This window comes from Stegodyphus dumicola, chromosome 12 (assembly GCF_044657685.1).
Source record: "Stegodyphus dumicola isolate Sdum_Otavi_A_Nest chromosome 12, ASM4465768v1".
NCBI lineage: Eukaryota > Metazoa > Arthropoda > Arachnida > Araneae > Eresidae > Stegodyphus > Stegodyphus dumicola.
Genome location: NC_140779.1, coordinates 72,016,108 through 72,038,335, shown reverse-complemented (window position 1 = coordinate 72,038,335; position 22,228 = coordinate 72,016,108). Strand labels below are relative to the sequence as shown.

General features: G+C 31.0%; 1 protein-coding gene across 2 annotated transcripts in view; it reads left to right on the top strand.

The window, feature by feature from the left end:
• Nucleotides 1–20,829, top strand: part of Top3beta (DNA topoisomerase 3-beta) — an 80,702-nt gene extending 59,873 nt beyond the window's left edge. Inside the window, exons 12-16 of one of the 2 annotated variants that reach the window (XM_085806558.1) lie at nt 2,874–3,091; nt 3,760–3,943; nt 10,972–11,171; nt 18,972–19,091; nt 20,531–20,829. In XM_085806558.1, the coding sequence (XP_085662684.1) occupies nt 2,874–3,091; nt 3,760–3,943; nt 10,972–11,171; nt 18,972–19,091; nt 20,531–20,627 (819 nt within the window). In that variant the 3' untranslated portion in view covers nt 20,628–20,829. The remainder of the gene's footprint in view (nt 1–2,873; nt 3,092–3,759; nt 3,944–10,971; nt 11,172–18,971; nt 19,092–20,530) is intronic. The other variant, XM_085806557.1, reaches the window with a different exon arrangement.
• The last annotated feature ends 1,399 nt before the right edge of the window (nt 20,830–22,228 follow it).

The following is a 22,228-nucleotide window of genomic DNA, read 5'->3' as shown; positions in this document are numbered from 1 at the left end:
TTTTCCACTGTCACATTTAAAGAATTAACTCAAGAATGAGAGGAGATATTTCAGGAAATAATTTATCAACAGGAATGTAATTAATGTACATGCCCCGCCCCCCAAATAAAAACTGCTCAAAAGACCTGCCAGCTGAAATGCAAGCTTCACACTTCACGATAAGGAATGTTGCACATTTGTGAAGATACTAAGCATTTCCTGTTTATTGCCAGCAACAACAGCAAACTTGATAATTAGATCTATATTTGTTTCAAAGGGGCATTCATAGATTAGCCGTTTCATATGGCCCACAGGAGAAAGTTCAAACACAAGAGATCCAGTGATCTTGGTGGCCAAACTATGGAACACCTCGACTAATCCATCACCGTGGAAATTTCGTGGTTGTATAACCAGACATCGTCTTGGCAATCCACAGTAGAAAATGCTGTTGGGTGTGAAGACTGACCCTTTTTATACCATTTTTCAATGCCAACTTGCGGCTTGTCGTTTGCATTCTGACCATATATTCTGTGATGAATATTGCTTGTATAGCTGCCCTCTATCACCTCCTAAAGTTTTGTCTTCTTGTTCAGATTCACCCTGTATCTATGTGGGAAAAGTACATGAGGGAGTAAATAATTCTGCAAAGCGATTGAGTTGTATTTACTGCAAGTGTGTACAAGAATGTTACTCTAGTACTTTGAGAAAAGAGTGACATAATTTGGGGTAAGAGCTGAATGATTTCACGCAATTAGGATTCAGATGTTTTCCCTTTCTGTAGTAATTTGAAGCCATGCTTTTGATGTGAACATTGAAGGCTTTAGTATATCGCACTTGCTTTAATTGAAATACAGTTGATCTAGTTTTTTATTAGTAGATGTAGCTCCTGCTTTAAAAAAAAAAAAAAAAAAAAAAAAAAATTGCTTGTTTCAAAGTTATTTAATTTGTGTGTGGGGGGGAATAGAAATCTTGCTGCAGCAAGAATATTTGGTATTGATAAAAGCTTTATACATGAGGCAAAGAAAAATGAAATCGCAATAATTAATATGCAAAAAATAAATGTGTTTTGCATGAAGGAGTAAAGAAACAGCCTATCCCAGATTGATATAGGCAAAAAATTCATTTGCATGATAAATGTTGCAAAGTAGGTCCTCCAGAAAGTATTAATTGTAACAAGAAATATCATATATTTATTTGCCTTAAAGTGGACCAAAAAAATGGAAATGAAAGTAAAAACATTAAAGCAACTTTGATTTGGTGTAGTCGATTTATGGCACAAAATAACTTAATTCTACAAGAAAAAGCAAGTTTTGCAAAGGTTGCAGAAAGTTTTGGACAGCATATTGATAAGTTTCTAGAAAACAGATTGAAGTTTCTTGTAACTTGTCAGAATTTACATGAAGTTTAGTTCATAAAATGATTTCTTGGCTTTAAAATAAATAATTTGGCATTCTTCTTAAAATTATTCTTCTGTAATCCCTTACTGAAGCATCAAAAAAATGCTTTTCATGGCACGAGTGAGTGATACTGCTGTATATATCACATGCTAAACCAATTAAAACTGTACACTTTAATGAGCAGTTTAAAATTGTCATAAATAATCCTGTGCTTATTGAGAGCTGTAAATGCAATTGTAAGGATTACACTCGGTCTAAAAAAAAATGTGTGCACTTGGGAAAATCTTGATTGTTCTAAAATTTAACATGCAAATGCCTCTTACTCAGAGATATGAATGAGAAAATATGCATGATAGGAAATGCACAGAAAAGCAGATGGGAAAACAACCCCCTCCAAAAAATATAAATAAAGTACATTGTTTAACCATTATCTCAGTTAAGTCTGGTTGCATTAGAAAATGAGAATTCTTCAAAGACCCCGATGATGATCAGTTGAACAAATTTGGCAAATGGTATATCACCATGTGCAGGAAAGCAGACTGGTATTGTCAAAAAATAACCATGTATGGAGGTTATCTCCTGGATATGTAGTATTACAAACATCATAGCCATAAAGTTGGACTCCTTTGTTTGTAGAATTGTTTGACCTTTGCTGTTTAATAGAATCTGTTATCTTGTCACTATTAATTCCTGGACATCAAAAGAAAGGCTTATTCTAGTGTCATGGCCATGAAGTCTAGAATGTATCAGATTGAAACCATTCTGTCTTCTGTGGTGGATTAGGATTTTTGTTTGGCTTGAATGACTGAAGACTTCATGCATGAAGAAAGCATGATGAAACTGATCATTCCATGGTCATTGGGGAAATGGCATGTGTGTTATCACATCTGAAAATACTGTTTTATGTATTGCCAACACCTTATTACCTGTTGCATTTTCAATGCTGTTTCATCTCTCAAAAGCTATTTTTCAGTAAATCTGCAGATATCAAATGGCTGCTTAGTGTCAGAACTTTTCTCACTAGAAATTATCTGATTAATGTTGTAGCTGTCCTTTGGCTTTCTAAATCTACAAAGCTTTTACTTATCAAACACTAATGTTATAACAATCTTGCGAAGTGAACTTGTATAGGAATTAATATTTGGCATCAACATATGCATTTAATTCTAGGCTTCTTTCTCCTTAAATGAATCAATTGTTATCAAGTTTTAATCACTTCTGTATTTTTATCTTCTCTTTACTACTCATACCAAATGATAATAATGGTATTATTATTACCATTATTATATTCTATTATTAGATTATATTATCTCTTTACCATAATCACTTCCGTCATGAATGAAGAAATTTTTTAGATGTTCCAATATTTTTTTATGTAGAGTGTATGTTAATAATTATGTTATCAGTCTATAATTTCATCAAGTTTTTAAATTTGAGTACAAATTATCTCTTGTGCATAACACATAACTGAAATTTGTCTTAAAAATTTCTTTTTAGATTGATCCGGATCTTGTACTGCCGACCATGCGTGCTGCTGTTGAGAAACAGCTGAATTTAATAGCTCTTGGAAAAGAAAATTATGAATCTGTACTTCAGCATACTCTTACAGTTTTCCGCTTGAAATTCCAGTATTTTGTAACAAATATTACGGGTATGGATGAGTTATTTGAAGCATCATTTAGTCCTCTTTCTGAAAGTGGAAAACCTCAGTCAAGGTTATTTATTTTATGAATATGGTATCTTTTTTATATATGTATACACTTGCATTACATAGTTATAATTTTGATTTAAATGATTGAATCTTAAAAAAAAAGTCATTTTTTGAGCAAAAAAATTGCTGCAAGGGTATATGATACATGCTTTGATTTAAGGGGGAAAATTTATATAATTTGTAGCTTATATTTTTTATCTTTACAACTTATTTTCTTATGATGAAATTAATATACTAACTTTTCTCTGTTTTATCATTAGGATTTCGATGTATTTGTCTTTGAGCTTTAATTTAAATGCTTTTTTTGGGGGGAGGGGGGTCCTCAGTAGATAGATAATCAATTATGGCTAAGTATGTAATATTTAATTCTTTAAAGCCATCTTTATGATGGAATTTTTAAGGAAAATCTTTGTCCTATGTTTACAACTATAATTCATTAAAATTATACATAAATCCTAAAGCAAAATTTATAGTCAAATTCTTTCAATTGAATTAGTTCTGTATTCATTAAAACTACTTTTTACATCTTAAGTTCAGTATTTATTTAATATAATATAATATAATAAGCAAAAATATTCACTTGAATGTATCATTTTATGTTTAAATGCAGCCTTCCTTTCATATCTTTGCTTTCAAATTGCAGTTGCGCAGTTTTAATTTTTGTCTTTCTAGATGTGGGAAATGTCGCCGTTACATGAAGTTAATTGCCACAAGGCCTTGCCGATTACATTGTCCAACTTGTGATGAAACTTTATCCGTACCTCAGGCTGGTGGGAATATTAGAATCTTCAGGGAACTAAAGTGTCCTTTAGATGATTTTGAACTCTTGCAGTATACAGGAGGTGCAAAAGGGAAGGTATAAATTGGTACAACACACATGCATGCTTACTAAATAAAACTATTATACATAATTGTTATATATACATAATTGTTAATGCGTGCATAACTGTTTTATCATAATTGTTGTTAGTACAGACTATTTTATGTACATTGCAATTTTCTGCATTTAACCCTTCAATGGTTTGTTCCAAATTATTTTGTTCTTGTATGCAGGCACCATAATGGGTCATTACAGGAAACTTTTTTTTTTTTTTTTTTTTTTTTTTTTTTTTTTTTTTTTTTTTAATGTACCTTTAAATATGGGCCTGCCTATATTTTTGTTAACAATGAAAGGATATATCAAGAACAGCTAGCCTGAATTTTTGTCTCTTTCACCTCCAAATGCTTAAGAGGACAAGGGTCCGTGCAACCCTGATAATAATGGATAATGACTGTCATAAGTGCTGGAAGAAAACTTTTTGATGTTTTGAGGTAAAGGCCTTACATGGATTTTAAAGAAACAAGTTTATTACCAGATAGAAAGTGATTGTATATATAAAGAGAATTAGGAATTCCCATTTTAGAGCAGTTTATTGAAAAAAAAAGGCTTTTATATAATAAACTTTTCTTTATAACTCATAAAATCATTAATGGATTAAAATGAAAATAATTTATCATATAATTTAAGGGGAACACAAGATTAAATAATCCTCTTTTCAAAATTCATCTACAAATTTATATCATGAATAATAAAAACATGGGACGCCCTCGATAAATTTATAAATCTGATACCTTTGAAAATGCAGTTGGCTCATTTGATTTCATTCTTTAAGAACCTACTCTTTTGTTATTTGTGTTATAAAATTGTACAGGAATTTTGCAAAGGGCTTAAGTTATCTCTTATTCTTATTAATCTATCTGATAAATTATTTTTTGCCTATTGGTTTATTCAGTATTTTAAGTGTTTTGAATAAAAAGTTATTTTATAAAAACTTTTGTTTTTAAATTTTTAAATTTTAATCTTTTTTGTCCTAATGACATGTTACTAATCAAATTATTAAATTGAAAATTCACTTTTCAACAATGAATAATCAGTCTTTTACTTCCAATAATTTTCTTACCTAAAAAATAAAAAAAAAAAAAAAATCTATAAATTTTCAAAGATTCACCCAAAAATCAGAAATTATGTTAAAAATTTCATGCATATTTTATTTAAAAGAATATTTTATGCTGTGTAAAGTGGTGCAAACTTTAAATTTTTTATAGTTTGTTCTTTAAATGGAAATATGTGCAAAAAATTATTTCAACATTAAATTGTAAAACATCTAAATCATCTTTTTTAAAGCTCACTTTACCACACTGTATTATCATCTGGAAACAGTGTGCGTACAAAATTTAACTGGATAGCTTATTGAGAAGTAGTTTAAAAATCAATGACGATTTTCTGATTAAAGGGACAAACACCATGAGTGAACTAAATAAAAATTTCTGAAGCAAACAATTTTTGCTAACTTTCGTTGGAAAGTTATGTAAATTGCTGATATTGCATAACCATTAATTTTATAAAATTTAAAATATTATGAAACATGTATGTGACATTCATATGTGATTCTCGACAATTCTAATATTTATCAAAATGGCTATCTTTGAAAATATATCTGTGATACTCATAATCAGTATTTAATTATGTTCTACTTCTATACAGAAATATTGGTAACTTTGAGAAAGGTCAACAAATTTTTTGCAAATATTTAATTATTTGAGTTATATGTACTAGCTTATTAAATTTATACTTATACTATACTAAATTTGCAGTCACTTTGTAAAGATAATTTTTTAAAAATATTTTTCCTCCCCTTCCACACACACTTAATGACTTATTCTGATGAATTGAAGGTTATAAAAACTAAAAGTTGAGAAGATAATTACAAATCTAATTAATAAATGCTCTACAAATACAACTCTTCATATTTTAGCAGAATTTTTTATCTCTCGAAGGAAATGTATTTATAAAGATTGCTCTAGAAATCAACTCAGTTTTATGGCAATTTAAGGTTGCATTTTGTCTTAATTTTCAGCTGCTTATGAGCATATTAAAAAAGCTTTTCAGCTTAAAATGTTAATTGCTTAAAACTATTCATAATCGCAGTTGATTTGATATTTACAAATTTTTACCCTACAATTTTTTTTAAAAAAAAATTATAATTGTATTTAGTGCAGAAAATTAATGGATTTGGAATCTGCACAAGAGGACAGAAGCTGTCATGGAGGACCTTTTATGGGAAACTAGATGGCATTCACATTGAGCATAGAAAAAGGCCAAGAAAACTTTCATGGAACAATTGCATTTGCCAGAATTTGAACCCATGTTGAATTGCCAGTGCTGAGCAACTTTAGTGCTTGGCCACTGAGGGGTCCGCAGACTGATTTAAAATCTTGTTTAGAAACCTTTCATCTTGATTTTAGTGTGATAGGTGCCATAGTTTGAGGGTTAGTATTATTTGAATATAGCAAAACAAATAAGGACTATCTACCTAAGGAGAGAGATGCCTTCATGCAGGACTTTCTCAAGTAAAAGTGGCTCATATTCATGTTACACATGGGCAAAACCATGAAAAAAAACCATGCATTCATCTGGATTTGAATCTAAATTGAACTGCCAGTATTCAGTGGTTTTATTAGCCACGGATGAGGCAGTAGTATAAGAGGTGAAAATAAATATTACCAGACTGTATGACATCTAAATTAAGAAATAAAAAAAAATCACCTCTGAAATAATCTTCAACCCAAATAAGTTTTTTTAAATGCTCATAATTGATGTAATTATGAAACAATTCATGTAATATGTGCCATTTTCAGATTATTAAAATTAATGTGATTTTAGTGAGCAATTATTTAGACCTACTATAGGAAAAAAATATATTGAAATTTTTCTTCAAAATATTAGGAATTATTGAGAAAACTTCTGTAATTATAAATGAAGAAATAGAGTATTTAGCCAGATTTTACATGTGTTAAAAAATAATTAATTATGGTCTCTAGTGGAGATCTTTGTAATTATATTTCTGGTTCCAAAATCAGAGTGGAGAATCTGGTTCCTGAAGCCGCCGAACACTAGTAATTGTTGAAGGATTCCATTTTCAGTAACAGAATAGATTAGCTGTATGGAATTTTTATGATTTTTCTCTAAAATGCAAATTTGGTCATTTATCATTGTTCCTTAATAAAAATATGTTTTCCTATAAAGTCCAAGAACTGGAATCATTCAAACTTCAACAATTCCAGATTTTGGAAATTTTGATATTTTAGATCAAAAGTTTAACCCTTTCCAGACAGGTGTCCCATATATGCATTCCCTTCAAACATCTTTCGCAGTGTCCCACCCATGCATCAATAGAGAATGAGCTTAGGGGACAAGTGATGCATATGTGCATTTTAAGCTGAACCATTTTTTAAAGACCATTATATTTTCTATGTCCATTATTTTTCAATTGAACATAATTGTAGAATCATGACCTCCAGTTTGATCCTGCCTAACTTTTTTGTCAGCTATCATGTAAAAATACCTAATGTAAAAAAACTGAACTTGACTCTTTAACTCGCCATGTGACATAAACATTGTGTGTGTTTCTGATATCCCTTCAAATCTTTTTTTTTTTTTTTAATTCTTTTTTCTCTACTATTGCAGGTCTTCTGGGATTACTTGTAGGGTTCTGTTACACTTTGCTTTTATTTCATGTACTTCCCTTTTTATTTCGGAAAGCTTTGAATTCATTTTATTATGCCAAACAAGTGTTATTCAGAAGAGGAGGATATACTCGCATGGTAAATGAGCCAATTAGTGACATGGATGAGAGTGATGATTCATTTTCTAAAGAGTTAGACAGTGATATTTCTATTGATTCTGATTTGGTCATTTTGTTAGAGACTGAGTTGAGTGCCTGCCTTCCACATCCCATGAAAGATCTTGTTATTTCTTCCTCTAAATAAGCTTTCTTCTATTCTTTTAATTAATTTTAAAGCTTTTTAATGCGTTTTGTCAATTAAAAGTTTGAATTATTTGAATAATATTTCCGAAAATTATTTCTCAAAACAAGCAATTTTTTTATATATTTTTTCATATAATGTAAAGGAAGAAAATTATTAAATGCTAATTTTAATGTATATTGATGGCTTGAGTAAGGACTTAAACTTTTCTTCTATTTTTTTTAAAAACTTAGGCTTAGTGACGCAACACCCTCATCCTGTGGAACGATTCCTTTTGGCTCCCATCCATCCCTAGGGAATGTCTTAAAAAAATACATGCTGTTTTGGAAGAGTTTAATGTAGTAAGATGGCATGTAGCCATGGCAACATTTGGCCTTATTGTTTAGATCAGGTAGAAAGGTTATCCTCACAACCATTGAAGCAATGAAAGTGTGATCTTAGCCAACATTATTACAACCTCAATCAATGTATTGTCATTGGGTAAGGTGGGATTTCCTAACCAACAAATGTTTTAAAAATGATGTGCAGTTATGATCTTAGTTAGTCAGAAGAAAAATCACATTGTGTGAACAATCTATTGGTATCTCTTGGTAATGAAATATATATTGGATATCAGCTGATTAATTAAACAAAGTTTTTTTAATTATTATTTCCAGTTGGTAATCTTTAGCAATTGCATTCAAAATCACATCAACTAAATTGTTAGTCTCCACATGTCATCTTTGCCTTCACATGAACATTGACAAATAAGAAGAAGAGAAATGTATGACTTTCCTCAATCCAATATCCAGTCCTCATTTCAACATTTTATTAGCATTGTTTATTAAATTTACATTGTACCTTTTTCATCATGTACATTTCTGTTGACTGAATATTTTTATTTTCTTGTATGAAGCAAAGGAAGTATCATATTCACCAAACATTTCAGTTATCATATTACAATGAAAATATCTATTTTTATCACTTTTGAATCCATTTGGGCAATTTTTTTGCATGATATCTATACCTATAGACTATTTATTCCAAAGCAGATTATAAAAGGGATTCAAAAGGAATTTTTTCGACATCTCCATGTATGTATGCATCTCTCATAACTGAAAAGTGATTAGATGTAGAATGTTGAAATTTTATATATGGGACTGCTATAGCATCTAGTTATGGACCTCCCCTTTCTAATTGCAATCACTTGCACCAAACTTATATATAAACTATATATATATGGTATAATAGAAATTTTTTTACAACAAAAATATCTGCTGAAAAATTGATTAATTACAGACTAAAAGCATAATAAATTCTGAACCAATCCCAAAAAGACATGAAAGAAATAAAATTTAAAGCCAGTGCTATCCCAAAATCCCCCAATAAAAAATGTTTTAAAAAAAATTCTCTTCAACTCGGTGTGTTTTTTAAAATAGAAGAAATTTTGAAAACAATAGAAATATATAAAAATTGAAAAAAAAGGGGGGTAAGGCATACAATCAAAAAACTGATTCAACGTTATCAAGAGGAGGTAGATCGTATCTCAATTAAACTCCATTTCCTAGGAAAACCACTGTGTTTCTCTTCATCTAGCTGATGATCTATTTTAAATTATTTAATTATTATTGTTCATTCAAAAATTATAATTGCTTCCTCTACACAGCCGCCTTCCTTTCATAGGAAGTTATACTACAAAAATATAAATTTAAATGAAATAAATTCATGTATCCTAATAAAGTAATATATAAAGTTTAATAACATTAAAATTCAAATTAAAGCGTAATAGTTTACAAAATCTAGAAAAAGAACTCAAATTATATTTCCTAAAAAAGAATTATAACAAGCATTTTATCGAAGTAAGAAAAGTAGTAATATATCTTTATTGGAAGAACAAACGAATGAATTTCAAAATGGAAGAAAAGAGATGCTTAGGGTTTGGTGTTATTGGCGATGCAAAATGATAAAAGAAAGTTTTAAATGTTTCAAAAGGTGTATTCATGGTTAGATTTTTTTTTTTAAATCAAAATTGGAAAGCATTAAAGTAATGCAAGTAAGAAAAAGAAATAAAAGACAAATGTTAGAAAAGAATAAAATTTTCATGCCATGGACTTATCATGATGACTTTGAGTATAGTAGGTCCTTAGTTAATAAAAGTAAAGCCAAAAAAAAAATATTACAGTAATTGCATATTTAAACTATAAACCCTTTTAATTCATCCTTCTTTTTCCTTCTCTTAGTTGAGGTTTCAGTTAAAAATTTACAGACACTGTATAAATTTTTTTCAAGGTAGTGAAGTTTCAGTGCACTGAAAGTTTTGCCTTTCTGTTGGTTGGCTGAATCGCTTGTTTTTACATAGAAACTTGAATCTTAATTGCAAAATTTAATTTTTTAACTGTATTTGATGTTTTTGGTATTTTCTTTCTTTCCTCTTTTTTTTTTTTTTTTTTTCACAATTTTTTATGATTATGTTTTGCAGTTTTTATGCATCTTTAGCTTTCTCAATTCCATGAAATATCTTTACATACTTCTTCATCTAAAAGCCTTAAATCTCAATATAGTACTCACCAGAGCTGGCTGCAAGCATAAATGACATAAGCAGTTGCCCAGGACATTATCTTCCAAAGGGTGCCAGATAAAATATTCTCGCATATGACAACTAAATACACTTTTTCTTACTTTGGTGTTGGTGTTGGTGTATTTAATTATGGCAAAGCACACGAGGGCTATCTGCCTAAAGGGAGGGATGCCTTTCGTGGAGGACTTTCTAAGGGAAACTGGCTCGTATACACGTTACACATGGGGAAAACCACGAAAACGCCCATGCAGCCAGCCCGTTCGCGGGATTCGAACCTCAGACCGAACTACCAGTGTTCAGCGTCTTTACCGCTCGGCCGCTGGTGGGCAATTTTTCTTACTTTGAATTATTAATATGTTTGATTTGCATGGAATGTTAACTGTGCCAGTCACTTAGGATACCAAAAAAATGCTCAAGCCGGGCCTGTAATATAAAGTTTCTTTATATATTTAACAAGATCTTAATGATGTAATCTACACATTTCTTCACAATCAGTGTTAACTTCTCATTTTTCTTTACAGAGCTTTATATTTTGTCCCTATTGTTACAATAATCCACCTTTTCGAGATATGCGAAAATTATCTGGCTGTAATTCTTGCACTCATCCTACTTGTCCGTATTCACTTCAAAGCAATGGTGTTTCTAATTGTTCTATGTGTGATGGAGGAGTATTGGTATTGGACCCTGGTTCTGGACCAAAATGGAAGCTTTCTTGTAACAGGTATGTCTTCTTACTTTTTGTTGATTGTTTTGCTTTTGTACTTGCAGCAATAAGGTTTAATATTGAGGGTAATATGCATATTTGTAAGCATCATTGAATTTTAGTTTTTCATTTTATGTTACACTTTATTTTTACATATATATGTGTGCTTTGTGTGCATTACAATAATTGCTTTTAAATGTATGATAATTTTTATAATTATTTGATTTATTTCTATGATGAGCTAGGCAGCTGTATATGTTGTCTCACTTTAAATATAAAGGTAATCTAGTATTTTAATAATTTTTGTATGACCCTACTAGTGTTATACTGAAAATGTTGGCAACTGTGTGGGACAGTATTATTGATATTTAGTGCTCATGACATTAATTTTTATCATGAAAGGAAAGATCAACAACCCTAGAACAGGTCTCATGAGAAGAAGGGATGATTGTAGGAAACTAGTTGAGGAGGAAGAGTATGTTGAATGGGCCAGAAGAATGGTAGATTGGCCAAGATGGAAGCGCATGATTTTATTTAACATAGTGAAGTAAATTTTCAGAGTTGCCAACACTCCTAATGTAGGCAGGACACCCATTATTTCTGACTGTTCCCCCGCTAATCCAATTTACAAGATATTTCTCCGGAATTATTCTTAAAAGTTCGCAAAAATTTTTATGTAGTTTGGCTTAATAGTTTGCTATTTGCACACACAAAAAAGTGATTTTGGAATCTGAAACCACTTAGTTTTTCTCTGGGTTACATATAAAAGAAAGCCAAAGTAATTTCATCAGTGAGAAATTATGACACGCTTCTGCTTTCTGAGTGAGAGCACATGTGTTGGAAAACATGGTGTTCCCGTTCTTCAATGAACATTGATACCACTGCGTGCCATCTGGCCAATGAGTGCAAAGCAAGGTCAAGGTTGTTATTTCATTCATCTTGTCTCTGATCAGTCTCACTGCACATGTGTTCATGAAATTCTTTAAGAAATTATGACCTTTTGTTTTACTTATATCTGAAAAAAAAAGGTAAAATGCTCATGTACTTTTCAAAAATCATATACAGATGACTTTCCTTCTGTTATTTCCTCAAGAAAATGTAATACATTTGCGATATGTACTGTTTGTCATTGTGATTTTTCGATTTCACACGGAAAGGCCGATGTTCTCAAACATGTGTGCACAAGAGCACAAGGCAGAATGAGTTCTATTGAAAAAAAAAAAAAAATTTTTTTTTTTCTGGGGAAACAAAGGCCCAAAATGTTATTAATGCAGAATGCCTGTTTCCTTCCTTTTTACTGGAGCACAACCTGCCACTGAATGCATCAGATTATGCTGCAGCTTTATTTAGAAAAAAAATTTCCGATAGCGAAATTACTAAGAAATACTCAAGTGCAAGGACCAAAATGGCCGCAAAAAAAATGGTTATGAATTTTGTTAAAAAAATGGTTATGAAAAATAAATCTTCAGTTACTAATTGCAGAGTTGCCAACTCTTCCTATTTAGGCGGGAGACTCCCGTTTTTCAATCGCTCTCCCGCCAATCCGATTTACAATATATTTCTCCCGACTTTTTCTTAAAATTTCTCACGATTTTTATGGAACTTGGCTTAATACTTCGTTATATGAAAAAAAAAAAAAAAAAAAGGGAGGATTTTGGATGTCTGAAAGCAATTGAGTTTTCTCTAGATTATATCTAAAACAAAACCTTGAGAATCAGATGAGAATTTCTGCTTTGTGAGTGAGAGCATACGTATCCAGAAATGTTCTCCAGTTCTCCAATTGGCATCGAGCTCCACTGCGTGTTAATTGGCATGTAGTAGCCAATGAGCACAAAACAAGCAAGCTGTTATTTGGATGTTCTTTAGTTATTTCGTTCATCTTGTCCCGAGTTGTGTGAGTTTACGTGCCTTTGGGAAATAGTTTTAGAAATTATCATCTTTTGTTATGTCTGCGAGAAAGGTGAAATACTCGTGTACGTTCAAAAATCGTACACAGTTTACTTTTCTTCCTTTATTTCCTCGAGGAAATGTAATAAATTTGCGATGCTTACCGTCTGTTGTTGTGATTTTTTCGATTTCGCATGGTGGAAGGGCGGGTGTTCTCAAACATGTGCGAACACAAGAACAACATGAGTTGTTTTGAAAAACAACGAAAAATTAAATTTTTCTTCGGAAACAAAAGAGCCAAAAAGTTATTAATGCAGAATGTCTGTTCTCTGCCTTTTTACTGGAGCCTTTTTCTTGTAATTCTATATATGATGTGATTTATGGTGAAATAGAAAATCAGAAGAAAGATGAAGATTTGGTAATAGGAGCTGCAACTACAAAAGTAGTGGAAGAACTTTCAGAAGAAGACAAAAATAAATTTTATCTTCATGTTAGAAGTTACTTCTGTTGAGTATGTGATTACATACTACATAAATTTCCAGTCAACGATGAAGTGATTTTGCATACTAAAGTTGCTGATATTTCTGTTCTAGCAAGTGCATCTTTTTCTGATATAAGGTACTTTTTGAACAGATTTCCTGTGTTACTTCATTTAGTCATGAAAGATGATGATATTGATGTTGTCGGTGGCAAGTTTGCAGTTTACAAATAGAAAACTTGGATAAAGTTTTAAAATCAGCTAGGATTGACATTTAGTGGAGTTTAATTGGAAAACTGAAAGGTGCTGATTGAATTTTAAAATATAGTAAACTGCCTAGAATTATGTTGGCCATCTTGACAGTTCCCCATAATGATGCAGAGTGTGAGAGGATTTTCAGTGTTGCAAAAACAAGGACTAAATTTAGATCTAATATTACGCATTAGAAAAACTTTTAATAGCGAAAGCAGGCCTACGTTACAATTGCTATGAACAAAATTATGAAATTTCTTTCTTAACAAAAGCAAAATCTGCTACTGTTCATAACATTTGTACGAAAACTGATTAAAATTTCTTTTTTTGTTGTTTTGTTTTCTTAAATAATGCAAGTAATAAAAATGGTTTTATGTGTAAGGTATTTTTGTATTGCTTGCATTTAGGAATTAGTAACTATTTAAAGTTAATTCATTATTAAAAACTATATTTTTATCATTTAAAAAGTCTTTTTAATATTGTGAAAAATCTCATGATTTCTTAAAAAAATCTCTTGATTTTTAAGTGTCAAAGGTTGGCAAGTATGTAATTGCATTAAAACAATTTCATTCTGCATCTCTATGGATGGAAGCAATAATACTGATTCTAGTGTCTTCAGAAATTGAGTATAGTTTATTTCTGTCCTCACTTTAGGTCATTCAACAGACTTTAATATAGCACAGATAATTATTAAAACTTTAAAAGGAAATGCTATTCCTCTGGATAATTGTGTAACATTTGGTGCCGATAATGCACCAATAATGATAGGCTTGAAGACTGGTGTTGGTGGCATCTTATAAAAGGAAAATTCATACTTGCAAATTATGAGGTGCACTTGTCACCTCTTTAATTTAACAGCTGAAAAATGGGCAGCTTCTTTACCGATAAATATGAATGAACACATTGTTGATATTTATTATTATCTTGAAAGGAGTTCTAAAAGGAAGAAAAATTGAAACAATTCCAACACATTGTTGATATTTATTATTATCTTGAAAGGAGTTCTAAAAGGAAGAAAAACTGAAACAATTCCAACAGTTGCATAATACTGAAATCAGAAAAATACTGAAACGTGTTTGTACAAACTGGCTGTGCATAAAGAAATTTTTACCTAGAATCCTCAATCGATGAACTCACTTCTTGCATTTTTTAAAGAAGAAGTAAATGCTTCTAGAGTTAAGATAAAAGGATCTATTGAAAGTTATAAAATACCTAAAGCAAATGGTAGTAAAGAGTAGTTACTATTTCTATTGTTGAAAATAGGTTTGAGAAAAATCATTTGTGCACCTGTGACCAACTTAATTGGCAGTTCTCAAAATAATACTACAAAATATAAGCATAAAGCTGATACAAATTTCTTTCAAAATAAAAAAAATAAAATAATAATAATTATTACTCAGCAAGGGAAACATATTCTGATTACTATAAGTTATTTTGTGAAGAATGAATATTTATGTTTTTATCTTCGAACCTTAACAAAGCTTTTTGCTTTTTTGTACAATTCATTTTGCCATCATTCAACATTTTTAACAAAGTTCTACAAAGCAGTATTCCATTAGTTTATCTTTTGCAGTCAATGATTTATAATCTGTTTAAAAATATTTTATCAAAGTCTGTAAAACCAGTCATTGTTTTGTCTTCTAATTCTATATATGATGTGATTTATCGTGAAGTAGAAAATCAGAAAAAAGATGAAAATTTGGCAATACAGGCTGTAACTAGCAAAATAGTGGAAGAACTTTGAGAGGAAGAAAAAAATAAGTTTGTCATTGCAATTTATTTTTTATTAAAAATAAGTTTCTCATTGTGATTATTTGTTTATAAGAGAATAATAACTACTTCTGCAAGTATGTGATTACATACTATAAATATTTCCAGTCAATGATGAAGTGATTTTACACGCTAAAGTTGCAGAGATTTCTGCCCAAACAAATGCATATTTTTCTGATATAAAATATTTTTTGAATAGGTTTCCAATTTTAATTCTTTTAGTCATAAAAGACAATGATATTGATGTTGCAACTGATAAACTGCAGATGCAGTTTTGCCTTTTACAATTAGAAAGCTGATAAAATTATACAATTAGCCAGGGATTGACACTCGGTGGAGTTTAATTGGAAAACTAACCGTAGTAAAGCAGAGCGTGAGAGGATTTTCAGTATTGTTTTGAAAACAATGACTAAATTTGGATCTAATATTAGTAATGAAACATTAGAAAAACTTTTATTAGCAAAAGCAGATCTACGTGGCAATTGCTATGAAGAAAATTATGAAGCTTCTTTCTTAATGAAAGCAAAATTTGCTGATGTTCATAGTATAGTCAAAAGTCTTTAATTCGGACTCGTAGGGACTTCGGAGATTCTGGATTATAGATCATCAATTTAAATCTGGTAAAATAGCATGCAGATATTATAAAATTAAAAATATGAAACCGTAATTTATGAAATAAAGAGCAATTATGATCTAAAGGGTATCAGAATTAAAAAAAAAAAAAAAGCTTAATATTTATTTGTTTATTTTATTAGACATTTCTTTCAACGCACGCATGCGTAAAGCGTACATTACGCATAGTCGAAATTAGAAAATTGCAACCAGAAAACTATTTGATGTGTATTCGTGATAATTATAATGACGAGGAATTTGATTTAAGTCATAACAAAGATAGAGTACATCGAGATGAAATACTACATTTAGTAAGGAATTATAAGTCGAATAAAATAAAAACATCTGCCCTGAGGATAAGAATAGTGCTGACAGATCAACTTCCAGTTCATTGTGCGCAGCCCCCCCCCTCCGCAGTGCAGCGTGAAATTGATAAACAGATTTCGGAATGGTTAAAGAAACAAAGGATATGCCTCTATCCATTTTTTGCAGCAATTCCACTGTTTGTTTGATGACATTGAAACATGCTTTCACTTTGTAGATCCTTTGGCAGCTCCAGCATCAGAAATTCTTTTTGACATAATCGAAAGTACAAGCTTACTTTTATAAAATTGCCCTAACAGTCTGCAAAAAATAATAAGCCGGATCCAATTCGAAGATTAAGGAACAACGCAATCTGCAACATTAACTGAAATAGATAATTAGATAATTTTAGCTTAGCTTATACCGTCCATTATACATTAAACGCGCATGCGTAAACATATTATGCACATACATAAAGGTATTATGTGCATGCGCAGAAAGTTTGTAGCTTTGAGCTCTGGATTATGGACTTTTAACTGTGTTTGTGAGAGAACTGTTTAAAGTATTTTTTTTTTTTTTTTTTTTAAAGGTGCAGATAATAAAAATGTTTTTTACTTTTATTACTAACTTTTACTTTACTAAGTATTTTTTTATTGTTTGCATTTAAAAATTAATTCAAACAGTACAAATTAATGCAAACTTTCAAATATTAAAGTGAACTTTCACATATTAATTATTAACTATTTTAAGTTAATTTATTATTAAGTAGTATATTTTGATCATTTAAAAAATATTTTTGTTGATGAGAAAAGTCTTCGGATTTTTGAGCTTCTTAGTTTTGCAAGTATAGATTTTATTTAAGATATTGTTTGAACAAAAGGTCATGACCAAAGTAATTAACAGAAATGGACTAAGATATTTAGCCATATAAAAAGTCTCAGCGCTTTTTTTGTACATTTCTTAACAAAAATTTTCTTTATTGAAAATCAATTTTAATCAAGTACATATTGACCATTATTATCTATGACCTTTTGCCATTTTTCGAATAGCTCCATAATTCCATCAGTGTAGAACTTCTGTGACTTATCATCGAAAAAGTTGGCCAAGTGATTTTCAGCGGCACTTTGGTTGGCCAATTTTTTACCATCAAAAGAGTTTTGAAGAGACTGAAACAAATGTAGTCAGACAGAGCAAGGTCCAGGCTACACGTTGGATGCATCAAAAGTTCCCAATCAAGCTCCATCAATAGGCTCCGAGTCATCAAAGATGCGTATGGCCATTCATTGTCATAATGGAACACAACTCCCTTTCTATTGGCCAATTCTGGTCACTCTTTCTGGATTGCTTCATTCAAACGGCCGAATTGTGCACACTACTGGGCCAAATTAATGGTTTTGCCAGATTTCAGCAGCTCATAATGTACAATCCCTTTCCAGTCCCACTAAACACTCAACATAACCTTTTATGATGACAATCCAGGCTTTGAAGTTGTTTGTAGAGGGTCATTGGCCTTTAACCATGATTGCTTGTGTTTGACATTCTTGTATTTCACCCATTTTTCATCCAAAAATGGTTCAATTTTGTTGCATTTCACTGATGGTAATTCGGTCATTCAAATTTCTTTGCATTAATTCATGTGGCACCGGAACATCAAGCTTCTTTTCGTAGCCTGCTCTTTTCAAATTATTCCAAACTGTCATGTGGTTGATGTTTAATGCCTCCACTATTTCCTGACAGCTAGCATGCCGGTCTTGCTCTACCAGTTGCAAAATTTAATCGACCTTTTTCAGTGACTGGCCGACCAGAGTGAGGTGCATCTTTGACATTGAAATTTCTGGAACGGAATCAAGCAAACCACTCCTGGCTCCTTCGTTTACTCACAGCATTCTCACCATACATTTCACAAATTTTTCGGCATATTTTTGCAGTGCTTTTACCTTTTTTTATAGTAAAAAAGCATCACATAGCATATTTCTTCAGATATTTCACTCATTTTCAAATTCATATAACTTTTTATACAAGCAACGAACTAAAACACTATCTTCACAAACAATGGAAACTGAATATAACCTTTTAAGCTCATGTTCGTTTGAGACAAACGGGTGAGTGTTGCCAGATATATAGGCATCAACACCATCTAGTGGCAAAAAAGCAGAGACCCAATAGTATCAATATAATGTTGTTGAAAACATGTTGTCAGAATTTATTCATAGTTAATTAGAACTTTAAAAAGAAAATCAAACAAATTTAGTGGAACATTTGCAAGGATAACATTTTTAACATTATAGCTTGATTATCTCATGGATTTGAATCTGAGGGAAAAAATATTTATTCAGTTGTAATCTAAATATGTATTCTGTTTTAAAAATTTGTATAGTGGTTTATTAGTATATACCACAGATTTTTTTTTTTTTTTTTTTTTTTTAAGGACTACAATACTTAGTACATACCTACTGTAGACTTTAGACTCATATAAAAATTATATTGTTGGTCTATAAAATAATATTTTGTTATAGATGCGATACCATAGTGCGACTTTTTGAAGATGCTGTTAAAGTCACTGTTGATGAAGATACTTGCAAAGATTGTGGAAGTCAACTCGTCACAGCTGAGTACAAAAAAGTATTTTATTCTTTGTAATTATACTTCTTTTGTTCATGTTTATTTTCATACTTTTCATCACTCTTATGCTTTGTATACTTGCATATTATCTGATACCCTTTAACATGCGGCCAATAATACAACCTTTGACTGTGCTCTGCTGGGAGCACTGTAGCAGCTTTAGAAGATATTCCAGATTCTAATAGAAAGATGAGAATTTTTATTTCATTTTCTCAGAAAATGTGTTTCTCCAAGCTGTGGGAGGATAGATGGCTTCTTCATTCCCCCCTTTCTTCTTTTATATATATATAATTCTACATCAACTTCAAACTAATCAAAGCAAGTACTTATCTGCATTGTATCATTATTTGGTAGCGTTTTGCCATGAAAAGTTCCTGGGATAATGCTTATTTTTCTTGTGTTGATTTTCACTGTATTTTACATCCTGCAGTTACTAGAATTAATGAGAAATAAATCATTATTTCCAGCCATATATTTTGCTAAAAAAATTGTGATTATTCCAGTTCTCATGCAATGAAATTGTGCATTATGGAAGATGCACAATGGAAATATACTGTCAACTGCTGTCAATAAAGTGTTAGAATAAGAACTGGGAAAGGTTCTAAAAGAAGCCACTTGCTTTGTTATTTGCCATCCTAATCAATAAAGTGGTAAGCTAAGCTGACTATTACACCAACCCTGGATAGAATTCCAGATATTTGTAAGTGTGTCTAATAGGGCTACTTAAAATATTGGTAAGCCAAAAGCCTTCTAGAGTGTTTAGTGGTTGGAGAAGAGGAGTGGGAGACATGTGGATCAATCTCGAGATGCTGTTCATCAAAATTGGAGAGGAGCTGCACAGTTAGTGCAGTCTATACCTGTATAACGAATGGTGAAATTCTAGTGTCTGGTTTATTTCTTCCTATCGTGCCTTTCCTTCTTATTTAGTTCATATAAAAGCAGAAAAAGCTGCAGAGAATAACACTCTGTTGCAATATTTTATACAGTTGTCAAACAATACCAGTTGGAAACAAAAAACAAGTTTAACCATGCTGCTGATGAAGAAAATATATTTCATCACCAAAATTCCTCATAGATTGCTAGCAGAATATCAGCCAGTTTCAGCTAATATCCAAGTGCAGAGTTTTTCATTATAACTTTGTAGAGACATTAGAAATTTTTGGAAGCAGGAAAGATGAAAAATAGCAAATGCCTTCGCCGGGAATCGAACCACGGACATCTGGAGTACTGGTCCAGCGTACAGCACCACTACACCACGAAGGCACGCTAGGAAAGTGGGATAAATACCTTATAACTTGCTGTAATCAGACATTTGATGTTTATGATGATCTGTCAGTATTTTAGTTAGCAAAGGTTCCCTATTTTTCCATCCTTTATACTTCTTGTTTTATAATTTCATTAATATTTTTATTCACTAAATAGTATTATTAAGTAACTTTTGTTTTTTGTGTAGGATAAAACAAAATTTGGTGGTAATATCACTGAAGCTACTGGTTGTATATTTTGTGATGCAAGGTTCACTTCGCTGGTTGATCAGCTACAGGCAATGAAGCAGCGTAATCCTGTAAGAGGTAAAGGGCGAGGACGAGGAAGAGGTACCAAATCAAGAGGTCGGGGTAGGAGCAAACCTAAAGACAAAATGGCTCAACTTGCTGCTTACTTTGTATAATGTTTTAAAAAATATTATAAGGAATTTTCTTATAACTAATATTCTTTGTTTTGTTAATAATAAAACTGTTTTTATGAAAACTTTGTCTGTCTAATGCACCTTTTGAGTAATGACTTCAATATCACTTTGGGTATTGTTCAAAATTAAAATCTTTACTCTTCAGTATTTTAATGATTACTTATTAGCATTTTTCTTAGAAAGATGGGGAAAAACTAGTTTCAAGAGAAAAAATTTCAGACTTTGAAGGTGTGAAATAACAAATCACATTTTGTGCCTGAAAAACATCGTTCAATTAACTATAACGTAGAGCATATAGCCTCATGAAAATTTTTTGCAGATCCATTTTTCAGATGATGTTGAGTTCAAATGATATCGAGACTGTTAACAAAGTGGACATCAATTCTGATAGTGATGTTTTCTTGAGCAGCATCCTGAATATTTATGCTTTGGTGAAAGTATTGATAATAAAAATTAAGAGAAATAACTACAGAGGCAGTTTCATGGATTGAACAAGAAATGATTTCTGTTATAAATTTATCTTCATAAAATCCAGGTCTGATGTAAACTCTGTCCAATTCTACACGCATTTCTAAAGTTGCAAATAGGTTCTTTAGAGAGAATTTCATAAATATTGTATGATGTAATAACAAACTCTATGATATCAGTACAAATGGGAGAAAAGTTTCAGAACAATAAAATGAATAGATGTGAAAATGAAGAAATTTTTCTGTTATTATCTTGATACCACATTAAAGATTATATTGGGATTATTAGTCTGTGGATCCATTTATGGAGAATCTATTTTTTATAAAAATCTCGAGCTCAATCAGGTTTGATCAGATTTTGCAGTCTCTACATTTGAATGAATTAAAGAACAAATTTATCGACAGACTTTACATAATATAACCAGGACTAGGATACTCGATTAAAAAAATTCCAAATATTATATAAATGCAATTAAAAATATCATTGGATGATGCTGATTCTCAAGAGAGGGAAATTGAAAATGAATATATAACACGGTTAAAATCCTAAAATATTATTACAGATTTTGTATTTAATTTGCTATTTTTAGTAGAATTAGAATTGTTTTATATCCCTGTGCAATGCAGCACGAGACTTATTTTGAAAGAAAGGTATGCCGAAAAAGTAAAAATTCACGAGTACGCATATTTAATAAATAGATATCTCGTAATTCTACTCTTTTGCTTTCCAGAAACCTTGAGAAAATACCAGAAGCTTCTCGTGACTGATTGAAAAGCCTTATAAAAGCTGGAGTAAAACATCTCAGTTCAGTTGTTTACTACGTTTTTGTTGTTGATAGTAGCGAATTCGTGGTGAGATCAGATTAGCTTTTTCTGCGCTTTGGATAAAGTTCTGTTATAAAGTTTTAGTAGTTTAAAATATAACTACTGTGTGATATTGTACGAATATCTGTGAAGAAAAATTTCAGAATTTTGTTTTATTTATTGTAATAAGAAT